Raw genomic sequence first — 20,941 nt, forward strand, 5'->3', positions numbered from 1 at the left:
CAAGGCAGTGTACCTGTCTGCGTGTGTTAAGATGGTGTTTGAATGATTCTTTTAGTGTTTTTACGTGTGTGTGTTTGAGCTGTGTGTGCTTGCGTGGCATTAGCACAAGTCTGATGGCCCACTGCTCTCTCTTCAGATGGGGGCCAGTGGGACTGTCACCTGCATGAGGAGATTGAGGGCTCCTGCAGCAAAGTGCAGTACAAAGAGAAGTATGGCTTCCTGCTTTTGGTCATGCACAAGAAGATCCCCTTTCACTCCTGGCCCTCCCTTAAGGTGAGTCTGCCTGCTGCCCTCCCTGCCTCCTTGTCTCCTTCCTGTCATTTAGCTTTATGGTTCTTTCACTGAAAAGCATCAGCTGCCAACCTTAAACGTGCCTATTGCCTATCCCTTGCGACGGTTTCAACACAATTTCAAAATAAATGCGTACCAAAAAAAACCTACTTTGTCTCTTCTCCCTGTAGCAAACTAAAAAGGAGAAGGAGCCTGTGAACGTGCAAGCCAAGAACGGCAAAGAGCAGAAACCACCGCCTGCGGTAAAGCCAGAGAAATCTGTCCCTGAGACGGCAGACAAGCTCAAACTGTCCACCCAGCCGTCTGCTCCGCCGGCACAGAGCGAACAGAGACGTGGCAAAGTTGAGCGAGGTGTCAAACGCACCATGAAGAACAAACCAGCAACAGACAGACCAGAATCTGGGGTGAAGGCTGCAGAAGATGAGACCAAGCCTCTCAGTAAAGGGGACCTGCTTCAGGAGCCTAGTGCCAAGCGCACAGTCTGTCCCTCCAAGGACCATACTTCACAGACACCCAGGGATACACACCCCAAGTCCACAGCCAATGGGAAACCGCACACCCCTACTCCCACTGGCCGGGACCCCCAGACGTATACAGCTGGTGACAATCGTGCTGAGAGGCTAGGCAACGGTCATGAGTGTACAACACCAGAGATAACCGTCAGCCACACACAGCAGGAGATGAAAGTTCAGGTTAGTCCCCGTTTCTCTAAACTGTAGCATCTTATCAGGCACCGAGTACTGTGTGGGTTCAAATGTGTTTGAGTATCTGCTGCTCTCGATCTGATTTGTAAAGCCCATTCTTGTTTCAGCTGGAGAAGTCCCCAGAGTCTAATTTCAATGCTCGGGCAGGAGAGGAACGCATACCGTCAGCCACTGTGTCCAGTGCTGTGAGCAGCCACAAGGCTGAAGACTCCACAAACAGAACAGAGAGGCAAGGGGAGGCTGAGGCTGAGAGGACCGAATCCTCTACTGTAGTGAGAAAGTCCAAGGATGGGGCTGACCAGGCCACTCTAACACCAACCCAGCAGTCAGGATCAGGGGAGCCTGTGACTGCAACACCAAGCAAGCAGGCAGAGTTCACCAGCAGTACAGAGGAGGAGAAGAAGGACCAGTCTAAAGAGGAACCTCTGGAGATTAAGCAGCTGGAAGGTCAGTAGACTGGGGTCAAAAGGAAACTGGTATTTCACAAATATGATTTCACAAATGTGCTTTTTGTCAGGATAGCTCTAGGCAGAAGATGACTATAGAACTGTGGTTTGTAAGTGAAATAGACAGATCAGTTGCAGAGAGGATAAATTCTGCACTGAGGTTTGAGGTCCGAAGTGATCTGAAACGTAGCCTGCCTGCGGTTATCTTTTAGCAGTTCCAGAGCCAATGGTGAACCTCAATTTTGTGAAGAACGACTCGTACGAGAAAGGCACAGACCTAATGGTGGTCAACGTTTACATGAAGAGCATCTGCAGAGAGACGGCCAGGGTGATCTTCAGGGAACAGGACTTCACCCTCCTCTTCCAGACCAGGTAAATTGGTCCTTCTGACTTTTCACCTCGGTGGCCTTTGCAAACTTAATGGGATTTTAGTGGCATTTCTGGTTTACTGAATTATCTTCCCTTTCTAACAGCGATGCAAATTTCTTGCGCCTTCATGCGGACTGTGGAGCGAATACAGTTTTTAAGTGGCAAGTCAAACTCAGGTAAGACTTAAGTTGAATTTGGTGTGTGGAGTTTCTATTGATATGTGAATTGGGCCCTTGGCTCTCAATGAGATCATGACTTTCACAAGCGGTGATCCAATGTTGCAGGAACCTCATCCAGCCTGAGCAGTCTACGTACTCCTTCACCCCGTCCCGGATAGACATCACTCTGAAGAAGAGACACAGCCAGCGCTGGGGGGGCCTAGAGGCCCCCGCTACACAAGGTCTTCCTGCTGCCTGGCTTCTACTGCACACTGCAACCACGATACACACATCTATTACACTAGCTATCACACAGTTTGAAATACAGCATCCCTTATAAACATTACACAGTTACTTTCACACACATGTATTCACTGACTTACAGTACTTTATGTTACAAAATTACTTCCACACAAATGTATTCACTGACTTACTTTATATCGCTGTTTTGGAAAGCACACGGATATGTTTTCAATTTAACCAATATTCTAGTAAATCATTAAGGCTAATCCTGATATGTCTGTAAGCATGTGAATTACATGGGAGGGTTGATACCAGGATTTGTGTGTGGACCTTGTGTGTGTATATGGGTATGTGTGCCATGCCTGACTGCGTGTGGGTGTGTACACTCAAGACGGCACTTCCAGACAGGAATCTGAGCACTGAAACTAATCCAGTAACTCAATATGTGTGCCTCAGTCCCGTCTGCTGCTCTCCCAACCCAACGGGTCTCTGGGTGTCTTAGCCTAGGCACTGCAGTGTTGCTCTATGTCCTTCTAATATCTGTTGTTGTGCTGGCACTGGTATCTTTTGATATAGTTTACAATACTAGTAGGCCTAGATGCAGTTGGTGGTACTTGTACAAGTTGCTCTTATCTATACACAGCAAGCAGACAATATAATGTTTGTACTTCGATGAATGAATACTCAGTTCATCGGCCGTATGCAATTGTTCTTCTCTTGGTCCTGACAGTCGTTTGTCGTTGACCACAAGCTCCATCCCCCTCTGTTTAAGGTGCAGTGGGGGGCGCCAAGGTTGCTGTGCCCTCCGGGCCGTCATCTCAGACTAGTCAGCCGGGCAGCAGCCAGCACACCCTCCCTGCCAAGGAGGAGCCCCCCCGGGCAGAAGACGGCGGCCTGGACAATGTGTCCGCCCGTACCGTCTCAGACCATGCCCCTATCAAACAGGAGCTTGCAGTCACGGTGAGTTGGACGAGATGGTGAGAGAATGGGCCAAAAAGGGAAACTGTTTGAAATGATTGAGGTGGTGATTTGGAAAAGAGTAGGTGGAAGGAATTTGTTTTCTTTATCACGCTTTATCATCCTTTGAGCCTTGAAGGTTGGTATTTCATCCCTTTGTTTCTCGGCCTCTCCCCCTCAGCCCAAGCCCACGTGTATGGTCCAGCCCATGACCCACGCACCTCCTGCTGGCAGCGAGCGCAGTGTTGTGGAGGAGGAGGAAGAGAAGGTGTGTGTGCCAGGCTTCACAGGCCTGGTCAACCTGGGCAACACATGCTTCATGAACAGCGTCATCCAGTCTCTGTCCAACACCCGTGAACTCAGGGACTACTTTCATGGTCAGTCTTCCCTACTCTTCATTCTTTAAGTTGATCACATTTTACTTTTATGAAATATATCTCTTGTAATGTGTATATGGAGCTAGTATCTGTTGCTGTATATTGATATTAAACAATGAACTGTGTTCTCTTACCCCTATGTGCAGACCGGGCGTTTGAAACTGAGATCAACTGTAATAACCCATTGGGGACGGGTGGTCGGTTGGCCATCGGGTTCGCTGTGTTGCTGCGGGCTCTGTGGAAGGGTACCCACCATGCTTTCCAGCCCTCCAAGTTAAAGGTGACAATCCACTCTTTTGAGAGTCCCATCTTTAACCTCCTCCTGTTATTTTAACCACCACACCATCATGCCTTCTACATGGATTAACACTGGCAGTATTCGGGTTTAGTACAGCCTCTCCCTTTAGTCTTCTCAACTTGATGTTTTGTCTTTTATCCCCCAGGCGATCGTGGCCAGTAAGGCCAGCCAGTTCACAGGCTATGCCCAGCACGATGCCCAAGAGTTCATGGCCTTCCTCCTGGATGGTCTCCATGAGGACCTGAACCGCATCCAGAACAAGCCCTACACAGAGACTGTGGACTCAGACGGACGGCTGGACGAGGTGGGTGAAATAGAGGTTCGAGCAGCACCATTCGCATATCCACATTGATGACTGCTGTGTCACTCTTCCCTTGGTTTCAATTGTCCTGGAAAATGACATGATGCTGTGGTTGTGACGTAATAGGTGGTGGCGGAGGAGGCGTGGCAGAGGCACAAGATGAGGAACGATTCGTTCATTGTGGACCTCTTCCAGGGCCAGTACAAGTCCAAGCTTGTCTGCCCTATGTGCTCCAAGGTAAGAGACAGAGGAATTATTGCAATTCCCAAGCAACACTCACCTGTCTGAACATATCTAGGTGTTTGTATTGAAGTGTGTTTCGTATTGAGGCTGGAGATGGGATTTTTTTTGTTAGTCTTAGAATACATCACTCAAACTCACAGGGATGATACTATAGTACCTCTGTTGCTGCGACCGTCCACTCCTGAATACATACCCTGACTGTTTTAGCCATGTCTGCTCCAAAGGCACCGTGATAATGGCAGTTTCAATATGATGCAGATAATGAGAGACTCGGGGGGCCTGGCTGTCAGGCTGAGATGCAGGAAAACTTGATTTAATAATAGAGGAAATGGACCCATCAGAAGCATTTACTGTGTGGATGGCTGGCTGTGTGGCAGAGTGGAACTAACTTATTTCTTCAGTGGTGCGATAGGGAGCACTAAAACTCAGTAATCTGATTCACAGTGCTACTGTTCTGACCTGTATGTTTTGTAAAGGTCAAATGTCTTTCTCCTCTCCCTCTCTCAAGGTTTCCATTACTTTTGACCCCTTCCTCTACCTGCCTGTGCCCCTGCCCCAGAAGCAGAAGGTCCTCACCGTGTTCTACTTTGCTAAAGAGCCTCATAAGAAACCCATCAAGGTAAGATGAGATGTTTGTTTTGTTCAGATGGTTTCAGTTTATTTTATTTTACAGATTTATTGAATTATTCTCTTTTTACTCTGATTCTCGTACCTTGTGTGTGTCAGTTCCTGGTGAGTGTGAGTAAAGAGAACTCGAGTACAGCCGAGGTCCTGGAGTCGATCTCTCGGAGTGTGAGGATCAAGGCAGAGAACCTGAGACTGGCAGAGGTGGTGAAGAGTCGCTTCCACAGGATTTTCCTCCCCTCCCACTCCCTGGACACGGTCTCCTCCTCAGACATGCTCTTCTGCTTTGAGGTGCTATCTAAGGAGCTGGCCAAGGAGAGGGTGGTGGTGCTCAGAGTCCAGCAGGTAGACGGAACCTTCAATTCCCTAGCCTTCCTATTTTAAACCATACGGAACTATGACAGAAGTACCTAGTATCTGTGTTTAAGTCACATCTGTGTGTCTGTCCCCCCTCCAGAGGCCTCAGGTCCCCAGTATCCCCATCTCGAAGTGTGCTGCCTGCCTGAAGCCTCCCCTCTCAGAGGAGGAGAAGCTGAAACGCTGCACCCGCTGCTACCGCGTGGGCTACTGCAATCAGTGAGTCAACACACTAAATGTCAGCTGGCACTAATGTTGCGAGGCAATTGAGTTTCTCTACCAATAAAAACACAATGACACAGGATAACTATTTCACAACTATTTCCCTTTGTCTCCTAAATGATTCGTAACTCATGAAAAACCAAACTTTTTTCCTTCATGTTTCAGGGCTTGCCAGAAAAATCACTGGTCCAACCACAAGAGTCTGTGTCACCCCAACATGGAGAACGTGGGGCTTCCTTTCCTGGTCAGCGTCCCTGAGTCCAGACTCACCTATGCCCGTCTGTCCCAGCTGCTGGAAGGATACTCAAGGTACCACTGGGATCTCCCCAGTCGATGGATTTATAAAATCAAATATAGATGCCAATACTGGGCGTGTGACATTTAAAGTGCAGTTATCGCAAAATACCATTAACAGGTCCCGATTATCATCATATGTACATCGTAAGAAATGCCTAACACAACAATGCTGTATGTTAGTAGGAGAAGATATGCATCTTTCAAATGAGTTACCAGGGATAGAAAGCACGTTATCGTTGTTAATAGTTGCCAGGGATAGAAAGCGATCCGCACTTCATCGTTAAGTTGGAAGAATGGCAGAGAGTTAGACAGTGAAGCGACAGCATTGAAGTTCTGTATGGCAATACATTGTAGAATAATAGTGAAGACTTAAACTATGAAATAACACGCATTCAATTATGTAGTAACCAAAAAAGTGTTAAGGCCAGGCACCATAGGCTAATAGGGATTTTTTTTCTTTACTCTCATCAGACTGAATCTTTACCAGTTGAAAGTATACACAAATACAATATATTATTGTATTACAAGTTTTATGCAAATGAGACAAACTGTCCTTAAATATGCGCTAATTTGCTTATTATGGGAATCTGTTTTTAACACATTTAACGCAGAATGCTTTTGTGATAAGACAATCAATGGTCAGGCTTTTACAGATCATTTTATCAAAATATTGTCATTACGTGGAATTATTTAAAAAACACTTCATGTATGACTGATGCATATTTTGCATATATTTACACAAAATGACACTATATATTTTTTAAAGCCTCGGAGTCTGCCTTCAGTGGGGCAAAACAGTATTTAGTCAGCCACCAATTGTGCAAGTTCTCCCACTTAGAAAGATCAGAGGCCTGTAATTTTCATTATAGGTACACTTCAACTATGACAGACAAAATGAGAAGAACAAATCCAGAAAATCACATTGTAGGATTTTTAATACATTTATTTGCAAATTATGGTGGAAAATAAATATAAATAAATATAAAATATTTATATCTAACTTTTTTTTGGTCACTACATGATTTTTTTATTTCATAGTTTTGATGTCTTCACTATTATTCTACAATGTAGAAAAAATATTGAAAAACCCTTGAATGAGTAGTTGTGTCCAAACTTTTTATTCTAGTGTATATAAACAAAAATAAATATATTTTTTTAATTGTCTGGAATTTGTTAATTTTCTATTCCATATTTAACCAATTGTTTTGGCACCAAACTACTTCCATATATACTTCCATTAAATGTTTAAACTAGTAAATCCATATAAAATGTTATTGGTCACATACACATATTCAGCAGGTTTTATTGCAGATATAGCAAGCGCTTGTGTTCCAAGCTCCAACAGTGCAGTAGTATCGAACAATACACATCTCAAAGTAAAAGACAAAAACATGAATTAAGAAATGCATAAATATTAGGATGAGTAATATTGGAGTGGCATTGACTAGAATACAGTAAATGCATATGAAGGCGTAAAACCGTATGTAAACATTATTAAAGTGACCAGTGATTCCATGTCTATATACTTAGGGCAGTATCCTTAAAGGTGCAGGGTTGAGTAACTGGTTGGTAGCTGGCTAGTGATGGCTATTTAACACTGATGGGCTTAAGATAGGAGCTGTTTTTCAGTCTCTTTGCTCCAGCTTTTATGCACCTGTTCTGACCTCGCCTTCTGGGTGAGAAGGCAGTGACTCGAGTGGTTGATCTTTTTTGGCTTCCTGTGACATCGGGTGCTGCAGGTAGTTTGCCCCCGGTGATGCGTTGGACAGACGCACCACCCTCTGCAGAACCTTGTGGTTGCAGGCAGTGCAGTTGCAGTAACAGGTGGTGATACAGCCGACAGGATGCCGTCAATGGTGCATCTGTAAAAGTTTGTGAGGGTCTTCGGGGCTAAGGTGAATTTCTTCAGCCTCCAGAGGTTACAGGAGCTGTTGTGCGTTCTTTACCACACTGTTTGTGTGAGTGGACCATTTCAGATTGTCAGCGATGTGTACGCCACGGAAGCGTTCCACATTTTCCACTGCGTTCCCATCGATGTGGACAGGGGGGTGCTCCCTCTGCTGTTTTGTTGCTGTTGAGTGAGAGGTTATTTTCCTGGCACTACACTCCCAGGGCCCTCACCTCCTCCCTGTAGGCTGTCTCGTCATTGTTGGAAACAGGCCTGCTACTGTTGTGTCGTCTGCATACTTGACGATGGAGTTGGAGGTGTGCTTGGCCACGCAGTAATGGGTGAACAGGGAGTACAGGAGGGGGTACCTGTGTTGAGGATCAGAGAAGTGGAGGTGTTGTTTCCAACCTTCAACACCTAGGGGTGCCCCGTCAGGAAGTCCAGGACCCATTTGTGCAGGGCGGGGTTCAGACCTTGGGCCCCAAGCTTAATGATGAGCTTGGATGGTAGTATGGTGTTGAATGCTAAGCTGTAGTCCATGAACAGCATTCTTGTCCAGATGGGATAGTGCAGTGTGATGGCGATTGCGTAGTCTTTGGATCTATTGGGGCGGTATGCAAATTGAAGTGGGTCTATGGAATAAGGTAGAGGTGATATGATCCTTGCCTTTCAAAGCACTTCATGATGGCAGAGGTGAGTACTATGGGGCGATAGTCATTTAGTTGAGTTACCTTTGCTTTCTTGGTTACAGGAACAGTGGTGGACATTTTGAAGTGGGGACAGCAGACTGGGATAGGAAGAGATTGAATATGTCCCTAAACACTCCGATGGCTTACTTAAGTCGGCCACGGAGAATGACAGCCCACAGTCCTCGGGAGCGGGCCGCGTTGGTGGCACTGTGTTTTCATCAAAGCGGGCAAAGAATGTGTTTGGCTTGTCCAGGAGGAAGACGTCGGAGTCCGCAACGAGGCTGGTTTTCCCTTTGTAAGCCGTGGTACCGGGCTACCTACAGATGAGTTTTGTGAGACTTTGGGGGTCCTAAAGCAAAACAATAGTCATATACGCGCGTTCATCAGTCTCAGATTTGCATAGAGGGGTCTTATTAGTGTGTAGCCAAACTGTTCGGACGCTGCAGACAGAGGTTGATTGGGAGTCTTGTTTTCAGATTAGCCTTGTTAAAAAACCTAAATTTTATCAGCATATCGATTGCGCAACCAGGGGTGGAAAAACCTTGGATCATTGTTACTCTAACTTCCGCGACGCATATAAGGCCCTGCCTCGCCCTCCTTTCGGAAAAGCTGACCACGACTCCATTTTGTTGATCCCTGCCTACAGACAGAAACTAAAAAATAAGCTCTCACGCTGAGGTCTGTCCAACGCTGGTCCGACCAAGCTGACTCCACACTCCAAGACTGCTACCATCACGTGGACTGGGATATGTTTCGTATTGCGTCAGATAACAACATTGACGAATACGCTGATTCGGTGTGCGAGTTCATTAGAACGTGCGTTGAATATGTCGTTCCCATAGCAACGATAAAAACATTCCCTAACCAGAAACCGTGGATTGATGGCAGCATTCGCGTGAAACTGAAAGCACGAACCACTGCTTTTAATCAGGGCAAGGTGACTGGTAACATGACCGAATACAAACAGTGCAGCTATTCCCTCCGCAAGGCTATCAAACAAGCTAAGCGTCAGTACAGAGACAAAGTAGAATCTCAATTCAACGGCTCAGACACAAGAGGCATGTGGCAGGGTCTACAGTCAATCACGGATTACAAAAAGAAAACCAGCCCAGTCACGGACCAGGATGTCTTGCTCCCAGGCAGACTAAATAATAATATAATTTTTGCCCGCTTTGAGGACAATACAGTGCCACTGACACGGCCTGCAACGGAAATATGCGGACTCTCCTTCACTGCCGCAGAGGTGAGTAAGACATTTAACGTGTTAACCCTCGCAATGCTGCAGGCGCAGACGGCATCCCCAGCCGCGCCCTCAGAGCATGCGCAGACCAGCTGGCCGGTGTGTTTACGGACATATTCAATCAATCCCTATACCAGTCTGCTGTTCCCACATGCTTCAAGAGGGCCACCATTGTTCCTGTTCCCAAGAAAGCTAAGGTAACTGAGCTAAACGACAAGCACTCACTTCCGTCATCATGAAGTGCTTTGAGAGACTAGTCAAGGACCATATCACCTCCACCCTACCTGATAACCTAGATCCACTCCAATTTGCTTACCGCCCAAATAGGTCCACAGACGATGCAATCTCAATCACACTGCACACTGCCCTAACCCATCTGGACAAGAGGAATACCTATGTGAGAATGCTGTTCATCGACTTCAGCTCGGCATTCAACACCATAGTACCCTCCAAGCTCATCATCAAGCTTCCTGACGGGCCACCCCCAGGTGGTGAGGGTAGGCAACAACATCTCCACCCTGCTGATCCTCAACACTGGGGCCCCACAAGGGTGCGTTCTGAGCCCTCTCCTGTACTCCCTGTTCACCCTCGACTGCGTGGCCAAGCACGCCTCCAACTCAATCATCAAGTTTGCGGACGACACAACAGTGGTAGGCTTGATTACCAACAACGACGAGATGGCCTACAGGGAGGAGGTGAGGGCCCTCGGAGTGTGGTGTCAGGAAAATAACCTCACACTCAACGTCAACAAAACTAAGGAGATGATTGTGGACTTCAGGAAACAGCAGAGGGAACACCCCCCTATCCACATCGATGGAACAGTAGTGGAGAGGGTAGCAAGTTTTAAGTTCCTCGGCATACACATCACAGACAAACTGAATTGGTCCACTCACACAGACAGCATCGTGAACCTCAGGAGGCTGAAGAAATTCGGCTTGTCACCAAAAGCACTCACAAACTTCTACAGATGCACAATCGAGAGCATCCTGGCGGGCTGTATCAACGCCTGGTACGGCAACTGCTCCGCCTACAACCGTAAGGCTCTCCAGAGGGTAGTGAGGTCTGCACAACGCATCACTGGGGGCAAAATACCTGCCCTCCAGGACACCTACACCACCCGATGTCACAGGAAGGCCATAAAGATCATCAAGGACAACAACCACCCGAGCCACTGCCTGTTCACCCCGTTATCATCCAGAAGGCAAGGTCGGTACAGGTGCATCAAAGCTGGGACCGAGAGACTGAAAAACAGCTTCTATCTCAAGGCCATCAGACTGTTAAACTGCCACCACTAACATTGAGTGGCTGCTGCCAACACACTGACTCAACTCCAGCCACTTTAATAATGGGAATTGATGGGAAATGATGTAAAATATATCACTAGCCACTTTAAACAATGGTTCCTTGACTATTATTATATTATATTATTTAAACAATGCTACCTAATATAATGTTTACATACCCTACATTATTCATCTCATATGTATACGTATATACTGTACTCTATATAATCTACTGCATCCTTATGTAATACATGTATCACTAGCCACTTTAACTATGCCACTTTGTTTACATACTCATCTTATATGTATATACTGTACTCGATACCATCTACTGTATCTTGCCTATGCTGCTCTGTACCATCACTCATTCATATATCTTTATGTACATATTCTTTATCCCCTTACACTTGTGTCTATAAGGTAGTAGTTTTGGAATTGTTAGCTAGATTACTTGTTGGTTATTACTGCATTGTCAGAACTAGAAGCACAAGCATTTCGCTAGACTCGCATTAACATCTGCTAACCATGTGTATGTGACAAATAAAATTTGATTTATTTTGATTGGCGGTACCGTTTTTAGATGAGCCCATACAAAAACATACCTCTAGCTTAATCAGACATTTTGAAGGACATTTTTATTATGCCAATTAGATTTCAGCGGGGTCATGGAGGTCAACTCTCGGTGGTTAAATAATGCAAAAATGGCAGTTTAAACATGAACATTTTACAATTTGTCACATCCCTAGTCAATACAGCATGCTAATTTTGTCATTGTTGGACTGTAACTGATTCCTATGTTCACACCCCTTTCCCCATCTCTCTGTGTAGGTATTCAGTGAACGTGTTCCAGCCTCCCTTTCAGTCTGGCAGAACGTCCCCAGAGGGCACCCAGTGCCGTGTTGACCTCCCCCCTCCAGCAGAGACCCCTGATGGTGTGGGGCCAGGGGATGAAGCTAGGGGCGGTGGGGTGGGGGACTCTGATCAGGAGAGCCCCTTTCTGGTCCCTGAGTCTCCATTAGAAACAGCCCAGGCTTCAGCACACCCAGCCGGAGATCCAGACGCCCTCTCCACCCGCACCATAGACTCTGGCTTCTCTGAGCCCTCCTCCTGCTCCCAGGACCCCGAGGGAGAAAAGGAGACCTCCTGTGAGAAGGCTGTCAGGCCAGAAGGTAAAGGCAAGCATAGTCTGTCATTGAGTTATCGATAATATTGTTTTTAACTTCCACTTTTTCCATGCGATTTTTCACCTGACCATAGATATCTTTCATTGTTTAATCCCGTCACTCTGTGATTTGTGACTGTTTTCTACTGTTTGTGTGTCTAGCTGCAGTGACAGGCTACCAGCAACCATCAGAATCTGCGTCCAGCCACGCTTCTCAGTTCTACATCTCCATGCTCGACTCCAACAGCAAGGAGCAGAAACTGGAGGAAAGGGGTAAGACAAGGGCCTGATAGGTCACTATCCCATACCCATCCTTTACCCCTAATGTAAGACAAAGCAGAAACGCATTGATCTGCTGGGTATTATTCATTTACATTTACATTTAAGTCATTTAGCAGACGCTCTTATCCAGAGCGACTTACAAATTGGTGCATTCACCTTATGACATCCAGTGGAACAGCCACTTTTCAATAGTGCATCTAAATCTTTTAAGGGGGGGGTGAGAAGGATTACTTTATCCTATCCCTGACCTCAGGGCAGGGATTTTCAGTACCTGGTTGACTGGGAGAGTTATGGCCCGGAGGAGAGGTGCTGGGTCCCCACCAGGGACACCCCGGTCAACCAGGTATGCCCCCAGGTAGGAGAGGGGGGTTACTGTCACACCCTGATCTGTTTCACCTATCTTTGGTATTGTCTCCACCCCCCTCCAGGTGTCACCCATCTTCCCCATTAACCCCTGTGTATTTATACCTGTGTTCTGTCTGTTGCCAGTTCGTTTTGTTTTGTAAAGCCTACCAGCGGTTTTCCCCCTGTTCCTGTCTCATGATTGTTCCTGTTTAACCTTTTCTGCCTGCCGTCCAGTACCTTTGCCCCAGCTATCTGGATTATTGTCCTTGACTTGTCTTTTGCCTGTCCCTGTTGGCTTATTAAAATGTTAACTTGACGTTGTATTATTCAACATTATTCCTTTTACAATATGTATTTTTCAGTGTTTGTCATGTCTTTCCCTCCTCCAGAAGAGGCTGTTCTGGACCTCCCTGACGAATCCACCTTGGCACTAGTGTGGAAGAACAACGAGCGTCTCAAGGAGTATGTGCTGGTCCGGTCCAAGGAGCTGGACTTTAAGGAGGACCCTGGGTCGGTCAGTGAGACGGCCAGGGCTGGACACTTCACCCTGGAGCAGTGCCTTAACCTCTTCACTAGGCCTGAGGTGCTGGCACCAGAGGAGGCATGGTAGGAACAACACACACATATCAACATAGCCTTCAACATACACTAACACGTGCACATACTCAAATGTGGCCCTACAGTCACATAAAGCAATGTTGCACAGTTAACATTGTTCTCTTACTGATTTCGCAATTGTTTTGATGGATTACAAAGCTAACAGGAACTCTCCCGCTCCTCTCTCTCTCTCTCTCTCTCTCTCTCTCTCTCTCTCTCTCTCTCAGGTACTGTCCAAAGTGCCAGCAGCACAGGGAAGCCTCCAAGCAGCTGCTGCTGTGGCGTCTGCCCAACGTCCTCATCATCCAGCTCAAGCGCTTCTCCTTCCGCAGCTTCATTTGGAGGGACAAGATCAACGACATGGTCGACTTCCCTGTCAGGTAAAAATGACATACACAGACGTTAAGGGTCAGTTCACCCAAATAACAAAATGACTCATTGGTTTCCTTTTTTATTTATTTTATTTAACCTTTATTTAACCAGGAAGGGCTCATTGAGATTAAAATATATTTTTCAAGAGCGCCCTGGCCAAGATAGGCAGCACCAAGTCATTACAAAAGATTACAGACAGACAACATGAAAAACTACAAGTAATCTAGTAAAAACCATTGAATTCACAAGAGTATAAAACAGCAAATTAAAAACATTGACAGGTCAGGGAATCAGCCTCAAAATCCTTCATCAGTGATTTAAAAACACCAATCGGGACAAGTTCTTCCATTTTAAAAGTATTTTGTAAGGTTTTACAAGACGATGGCGCAGAGTACATAAAAGCCCTTTTACCAAATTCAGTTCAGACATTTGGAACAGTTAGCAGGATAAAGTCCAGAGAACGAAGAGAGTACCCACCATATTTCTGAACAATAAAAATGTAGTAAACCCAAAATAGCTTTGTAAATAAAAGTATACCAGTGACTGAGCCTACGAGAGAAGGCCAGCCAACCCTGGTATACGAAGTGCTGTGGTACGTAAGGGTTTTGCAGTTTAAAATAAATCTCAAAGTGCCATGGTAAAGAGTGTCAATTGATCTCAAACACTGAGCGGAAGCATTCGTATATAAAATATCCCCATAGTCTAGTAAAGGCATAAATGTAGCTGATACGAGCCTCCTTCTGGCAACAAAATAAAAATAGGCCTTATTCCTAACATAAAATCCCAATTTCAGCTTCAATTTTTTTTGTACGTTGTTGAATATGCAATTTAAGAGGCCATCAGTTAAAATTCCAAGATATTGATATCCTTTCCCTGTAAGCAGTCTATGGACAAGGTATGACAGCAATCCATGCTTTGGTTCAGTTTCCCTGGCACCGTTTCCACGTGCTAACATTTTAGCATTTGTGACACGAATCCCATTCAAGCCGTGGGACTGCTACTAGCATTTTTTGCTCATGTCTAAATCATCCAAAAGTGTCTCATTGATTGTGGAGAGATTATTTGAACATTATGCATAAACAAATGCTCATATCTGTCCCATGACTTGAATGGGATTTGTGCCACAAATGCTAAAATGTTAGCATGTGGAAATGGTGCCAGGGAAACTAAACCAAAGCATGGATTGCTGTCATACCGTGTCCATAGATTACAGGGTAAGAAACCGATATATAATTGTGTAATTTGGGTGAACTATCCCTTTAATATATCACACCCTTAACTACCCTTCACACCACTCGATGACTTGGGTTGAATTCCCTCAAATACGACAAGGTTTTCACTGCATGTTTTCTTGTCTTTCAGGAACCTGGACCTCAGTAAGTTCTGTATTGGTCAGAAGGATGACATGCAGCAGCCGCCAATCTATGACCTCTATGCTGTCATTAATCACTACGGGGGTATGATCGGAGGTCACTACACAGCCTATGCACGCCTGCCCAGTGCCCAGAACAGCCAGCGCAGTGATGTCGGTGAGTGGTTGACTGAAATAGGCTTCACATTAGTATACACTAAGAATACAACAAATTCTCAGTGTATACTCAGACCAGGTGAGGGATACTCAGACCACCTGTTAAATCAACTTAAATCAGTGTCGATGAAGGGGAGGAGACAGGTTAAAGAAGGATTTTTAATCCTTGAGACATGAAGGGGCAAGACAATCGGCAAGAGAAAATATTTAAGTGCCTTTGAACAGGGTATGTGCCAGGCGCACCGGTTTGTGTCAAGAACTGCTACGCTGCCGGGTTATTTCAAGCTCAACAATTTCTCGTGTGTATCAAGAATGGTCCGCCACCCAAAGGACATCCAGCCAACTTGACACAACTGTGGGAAACATTGGAGTAAACATGGGCCAGCATCCCTGTGGAACACCATTTAGAGTCCATGCCCTGATGAATTGAGGCTGTTCTGAGAGCAAAGGGGGGGGGTGCAACTCTGCTAGGAAGGTGTACCTAATGTTTGGTACTGTATACTCGGTGTATATTGTATTTCTGTCCATGGCAAACATTGGTTTAAACATGTTTGTTGTGTTTTGTTCATACTAATATACTTGGGGGGGGGGAACTAAACTAAACTCCTCGTCCTTTCTCTTTCCCAGGCTGGCGTCTGTTTGATGACAGCACAGTGACGACAGTTGAGGAGAACCAGGTGGTGACACGCTACGCCTACGTGCTGTTCTACCGCCGACGCAACTCCCCCGTGGAACGACCACCTCGCTTCCTAGGGCCCCTCGGGGTCGAGTCCCCCACCGCTGCAGGAGCCACCGCCAGCCAGGTGAGAGTGCCCATCTTTACCTTTCAGAGACCCCTCCCCAGGATCCATTATATGGTGGTAGGAGGAAAGCATCTTCAAGGTGTAGTGCAGCAGGAGTATATTCAATTAAACTTTCTTGGGGTATATTGGCATTTTTTTCCAACAATTTTTATTACATGTTCACCACTTGAATAAGAAATGTAGTACTGTGTTAATCTATTCCTCTTCATGGGGAGATATTTGATTGCTTGCTTGTGGTCCTTTTAGAGAAATGATCTCCGATGCCAAGGGGCTAATGTGTGTGTCTGCTTCTAAAGCTATGGATGAGAGTAAGAGGTTTAATCTAATTTCATTGCTCTCAAGGCAATTGGTTTGTTCATCAAAAGTGTTTGATACAAGACCAGCTGTTTCTAAGTTGAATAGGTGCTTGTAGAAAAATCTGTTCACACTAACAACTTGTTGTCCTATGCACAATTTTGAAGTGACAGACATTGGCTTTCTCCTGCCTCTTTGGTCTGATCTGTATTGACATTTTAAGATGTATTTTATTCTGTCCAAATGCTGAAAAGGAAGTTCATTGCCAGAATTAATAAGTTGGGGCTGTGTGTATTCACCATCAAGTCAAACTTTTGTGCAAGTGGTCTGTTCATGCCTATGATAAAGATTCGGTCTATGGTACATTTTCTCTTGAACTCATTAGTTTATATTGGGGGGTTGGAATCTGTCTAAATATGTGATTTAATTAATCTATTAGCTAACTCTTATGAGAAAAGCACCCCACTCACATCGCTCTGAGCTGTCCTCATGCTGTGTATGCCATGTGAATGAGTGAGGGGCGTCTTGGTTAATTAGTCTGAACCGCAGTAATGTATTCCTTGAAAGAGTCTGGCTTGTCCTTGACCCTATGGCAGGGGTAGGCAACTCCATTCAGCTGTTGGACGATTTTTGACAAAGTGGATGGTCGGGGGGCCGGAACATAACTTACAAAGCAAATTGACTACAACTAATTCCACAAAGAGATTGTTCTTTTCAAACAATCATTTCAATCATTGATTATGCTGAAGTTCAACCCCTCCCCGTTGGGTGGCCAAAAGAAACCACCTGTTGCCGACCCCTGCCCCTGGAAGTCTGGCTGTGGTGAGGGGACTGTGCTTTAGAACCAAGCCTTTCCCAGAAGCTGACACAGGTTTCCGCCATCGCAGGCCTCTCTAATATGGCAGGAACTGGAGGAGGAAGAAGAGGGTCTTGAAGAGGGCCCCCGGGGCCTGTTCCGCACCAGCCTGGGGAGAAGAGCAGCCAGGAGGAGGGAGGAGGAGGGGGTAGAGGGGCAGGTACGACGGCGGCGCCAAAGGATCTCAGATTATTCCGATGATGACTGCGTACGATATTTGGTCCTGGGCACCTTGGCTGCTCTGCTAGCGTTGTTCCTGGACCTGATCTACCCCCTGCTCTACTGAGCCAACTGGGGCTAAGTGGCCAGTCTCACACCCCATTACATACACACCCCAATACAGATGCACATGAATGCTTATACACTGAGAAATTAAGTCAAATTTATTGCACTTTAAATTGTCTATGCCATTATTTATATATTTTTTTATTGTTTAGTATTTGAAGATGGCCTATAAATTAACATTCTGCTAAACACTTTGAAATTAAACAAAAGTATACACATGATATCCTTTAATCAATTCTATGCATCGTTAAAGAGAAACCGACTGAGCTGCTTCTAGAATTGGTTCTTAACTGACTTGCCTAGTTAAATAAAGGTTCAATTAAACAAAATAGTTACTTTGCTCAGCATGGCTTTGTGAAGTTGACTTTTTTTGTTGCGTACTGCAGTCCATAATTGAAGCCCTTCTAAACTACCCTATATTCTAGTTCAACATACCAAAACAGGTCTCAACTGTACTCTCCCCTTTATTTGTGTTCATCCCAAGTCTCTCACCATGTAGGTTTTTTTGTACTAAAATATGAAATGCACATTTAGGAATGGATAGGCCCATCTTTTGCACAAGTATTGCTGCTGAGATGACTTGAAGGCTATAGCGTTGAAGTACTACTGTAATAATAAGGGGTAGAACTGCACTCAGAAATGTCCTCCTTAACACCACCCTGGTCATTGTATGTTGGCGATATCTGCTTGCTTGTACAGTCATGACTTTGTACTGTAGCCTGAAGACAGTTAACATTGTGTTTTTGCCATCTCAATGAATAGTGTTATAGACTCACTAAGTGATTATATGCCTTAGCTTTTTCCTGTTTTTCACGTTGCTGATTATTTTAGATTTTATGTAGTAAACAGCTCTTAATTCAGCAGGTTTGTTTATTTCTGCCCATTAATTTGACTTATCCCTGTCATACTTGTATTGGAACTGTTTTCTCTTTGTTTCACGAAAGCCATTAAAGCAGAAGTAACCTTTTTAATGTGCTGCTTTGCATTACACTGGTGAAGTAGCTAGCTATGTCCGAGCTTTATGACTGTTTGAGAAGTGCACTAATGTACAGTTTAAACAGTTCCTAGCTTAGCAGGGATTTAATGACACTAGGACAGAGGCTGTCCGTCTCTCAATATAAGTTGCTCCAACGTTTCATGATTATTGGTGCTGCTGGTATATAGACTCCGCCCTGTACCAGTGTTGTAGTGATATGTTCAAGTCTTAGGGATTTCACAGTGCATTCTGTCATGTCTCTCCCTTGTAGGTGTGTTTTCAGAGCTGAGTCTAGTCACTATATCTGCTTTAAATTCCCAGTATGTGTCCGGGCACATATACATTGATTTATGCAACCGTGATGGTATGCAGTATGTATTTCATCTCATTCTTACAATGAATTATACTGGCTGTATTTTGAAAGATGCATCTTGAAAATGTAATCGCTGACATGCAAAACATTTTGGGACTATATCAACAATGGACGAATGAAATAAATACCAAAATATATCGATTTTAGGTAGATTGTTCCTTTTTAAGAGCGCTCTGTCATTAGAATAGTTGCTATTATTTAAAAAGAAATGCATTTCCCCAGCAATTTGTTCAGGTACTTCAATCTCAATGATGCTCCAATAAACAAGCACTTAAATTGTCAACCTTATGCTGTGTTAATTAATATTATTTTTCAAAGAGTTACTGTTGGGAATCTTTCAGATATTATTTCAAACATGGAAGTTATGTTTTCCCAGCTTTTATTTTTGCTGCAAGGAGTGGTCAGACTGTCAGTCCAGTGTTTTTGCTTTTGCATTGTTTACAGACCGGTCTGGTCTTCCTGTCAGGGAGCTGGTCCAGAAAAGGCATGATTGATTTACACTGGTTTATTTTACAGGCCTCTAGCCAGGCCCTCTTTGGGACAGACCTGGACCCTGAAGGACCCCCTCCGCTGACCCCAGAAGTGACCTCTGAGCTGTTTGCACACTCTGGAGAATGTGCTACTCCGTCCTACAGCAACATGGAGGAAGTGGACTAGGGCATAGCTGAGGTGCCACCGACACGGCGTAAAGTTCCAGTTGTGGAAATATTCTCCTCAGTAAAAGACACTTCAGTGCTTACTAATTAACTCTGCATCTTTAGGGTGTCCCTCACTGGTGCAATGCTAGAAATTAAATAACTGGTTCTGTGGCCAAAAGACCAGCACATGTACGCGTCACCACAGATGCGGTGGACAGACCCACAGACTCACACATTTTCCACGTTCATCTGTATTTACACATCAACCGATCCAGACCAACTCATACTGTATATGTAGTAATATCCATGCAATGTATTTCCTTACACATACTAAGCGCACACACGCATACAAATGGCATGTTTGCACATACAACAAAAGCCTCCACACTCCTGTTGTCCTAGAGCCTCTGGGTTGCAGCCCATTGTTGGCTGATAGAATGCACCTTTGTTTGGGTATCCCCTAAAACGCCACTTTAAATGACACCTATTTATCCCATGATCATGCTTTGGCTCAGAGGTCACAAAGGGAAGTCGCCAACACCAAACTAATTTCCCCCCCAGAACAACAACCTGTTGTGAATGAGGGGAAACCGTGAGGTGGGAGGATGGGAGATGTGTGTGTAAGCATTTGTTTTTATTTGATAATTCTCTTTGAGGTATTGCCTGGTCTGATGTGTTTTGTAATTTCTGTTGGATTCTGTAAACTGGGTTGAAATTGTAGCAATTGATGTAAAAGTGTGACTGTGCAGAAATTTAAGGTAGACTCAGCGGTGTGACCGATGCAGAGAGTAAATGGCATAGTGGGTCTAATTCTGAAACTGAGTGTGGCCGCGCTAGGCTAAGTTTCTCTGCTGTTTTGGGGCCTTGGCTACCACACTGTGAACAGCCTGAAGCGAACCCGTGCAGATACACAGTGTGATCGTGTGAGAGCAAAGTGTTGCATGGTGGGGTCCCTAATAAATACAAAAGTGTTACATCTCGCTCATCCCTCTGGTGCTGCTTATGGCCATGTCATTTCACCGAGTCTACCATTTTAAGTTTTTAACAAGTTACTGTCTTTCTGTTTACTACTTTCATACTCACCTGGATTTAGTTGCTTTCCTTTATTTTATTTTTACTTGGTAAAATTATCCAATCCTGTGGATGCAATTTTTGGCAAGATACCGGCTTGATATACACTGAAATGTGCATGTTGATACACAGTAGCACTAGAATAGAATGCGGTTACCTCTCCTGCTACATATCTTTATTTCTGTTTGAGTGGACTGTCTTGTACACCCCTCTCCTCCCTTCCTTTGTAATGGACTGCATATATAATGTCGGGTTTAATGAGAATGCTGCTGTGAATATAATAAATGGTTTAATATAAATAAAACCCTTTTTTGAGAAGCGCTAAAAGGTTGTTTGTGTACACACTGATTCAGTAGTAACGTGAATGAAGTT

General features: G+C 44.9%; 1 protein-coding gene across 10 annotated transcripts in view; it reads left to right on the top strand.

Moving 5' to 3' along the window:
- usp19 (ubiquitin specific peptidase 19) overlaps positions 1-20,896 on the top strand; it is a 37,426-nt gene extending 16,530 nt beyond the window's left edge. For 3 of the 10 annotated variants that reach the window (XM_046343762.1, XM_046343761.1, XM_046343768.1), the window contains 23 exons: positions 137-273; positions 462-983; positions 1,103-1,442; positions 1,654-1,813; positions 1,915-1,986; positions 2,095-2,210; positions 2,984-3,171; positions 3,350-3,545; positions 3,692-3,825; positions 3,989-4,162; positions 4,271-4,381; positions 4,896-5,006; positions 5,114-5,356; positions 5,469-5,587; positions 5,756-5,899; positions 11,816-12,162; positions 12,312-12,422; positions 13,166-13,382; positions 13,601-13,753; positions 15,108-15,274; positions 15,901-16,076; positions 17,258-17,386; positions 19,377-20,896. In XM_046343762.1, the coding sequence (XP_046199718.1) occupies positions 137-273; positions 462-983; positions 1,103-1,442; positions 1,654-1,813; positions 1,915-1,986; positions 2,095-2,210; positions 2,984-3,171; positions 3,350-3,545; positions 3,692-3,825; positions 3,989-4,162; positions 4,271-4,381; positions 4,896-5,006; positions 5,114-5,356; positions 5,469-5,587; positions 5,756-5,899; positions 11,816-12,162; positions 12,312-12,422; positions 13,166-13,382; positions 13,601-13,753; positions 15,108-15,274; positions 15,901-16,076; positions 17,258-17,386; positions 19,377-19,517 (4,208 nt within the window). In that variant the 3' untranslated portion in view covers positions 19,518-20,896. The remainder of the gene's footprint in view (positions 1-136; positions 274-461; positions 984-1,102; positions 1,443-1,653; positions 1,814-1,914; positions 1,987-2,094; positions 2,211-2,983; positions 3,172-3,349; positions 3,546-3,691; positions 3,826-3,988; positions 4,163-4,270; positions 4,382-4,895; positions 5,007-5,113; positions 5,357-5,468; positions 5,588-5,755; positions 5,900-11,815; positions 12,163-12,311; positions 12,423-13,165; positions 13,383-13,600; positions 13,754-15,107; positions 15,275-15,900; positions 16,077-17,257; positions 17,387-19,376) is intronic. The other 7 variants (XM_046343763.1, XM_046343765.1, XM_046343766.1 and 4 more) reach the window with 7 other exon arrangements.
- Positions 20,897-20,941: the final 45 nt, after the last annotated feature.

Source organism: Oncorhynchus gorbuscha, linkage group LG03, assembly GCF_021184085.1.
Source record: "Oncorhynchus gorbuscha isolate QuinsamMale2020 ecotype Even-year linkage group LG03, OgorEven_v1.0, whole genome shotgun sequence".
Lineage (NCBI taxonomy): Eukaryota > Metazoa > Chordata > Actinopteri > Salmoniformes > Salmonidae > Oncorhynchus > Oncorhynchus gorbuscha.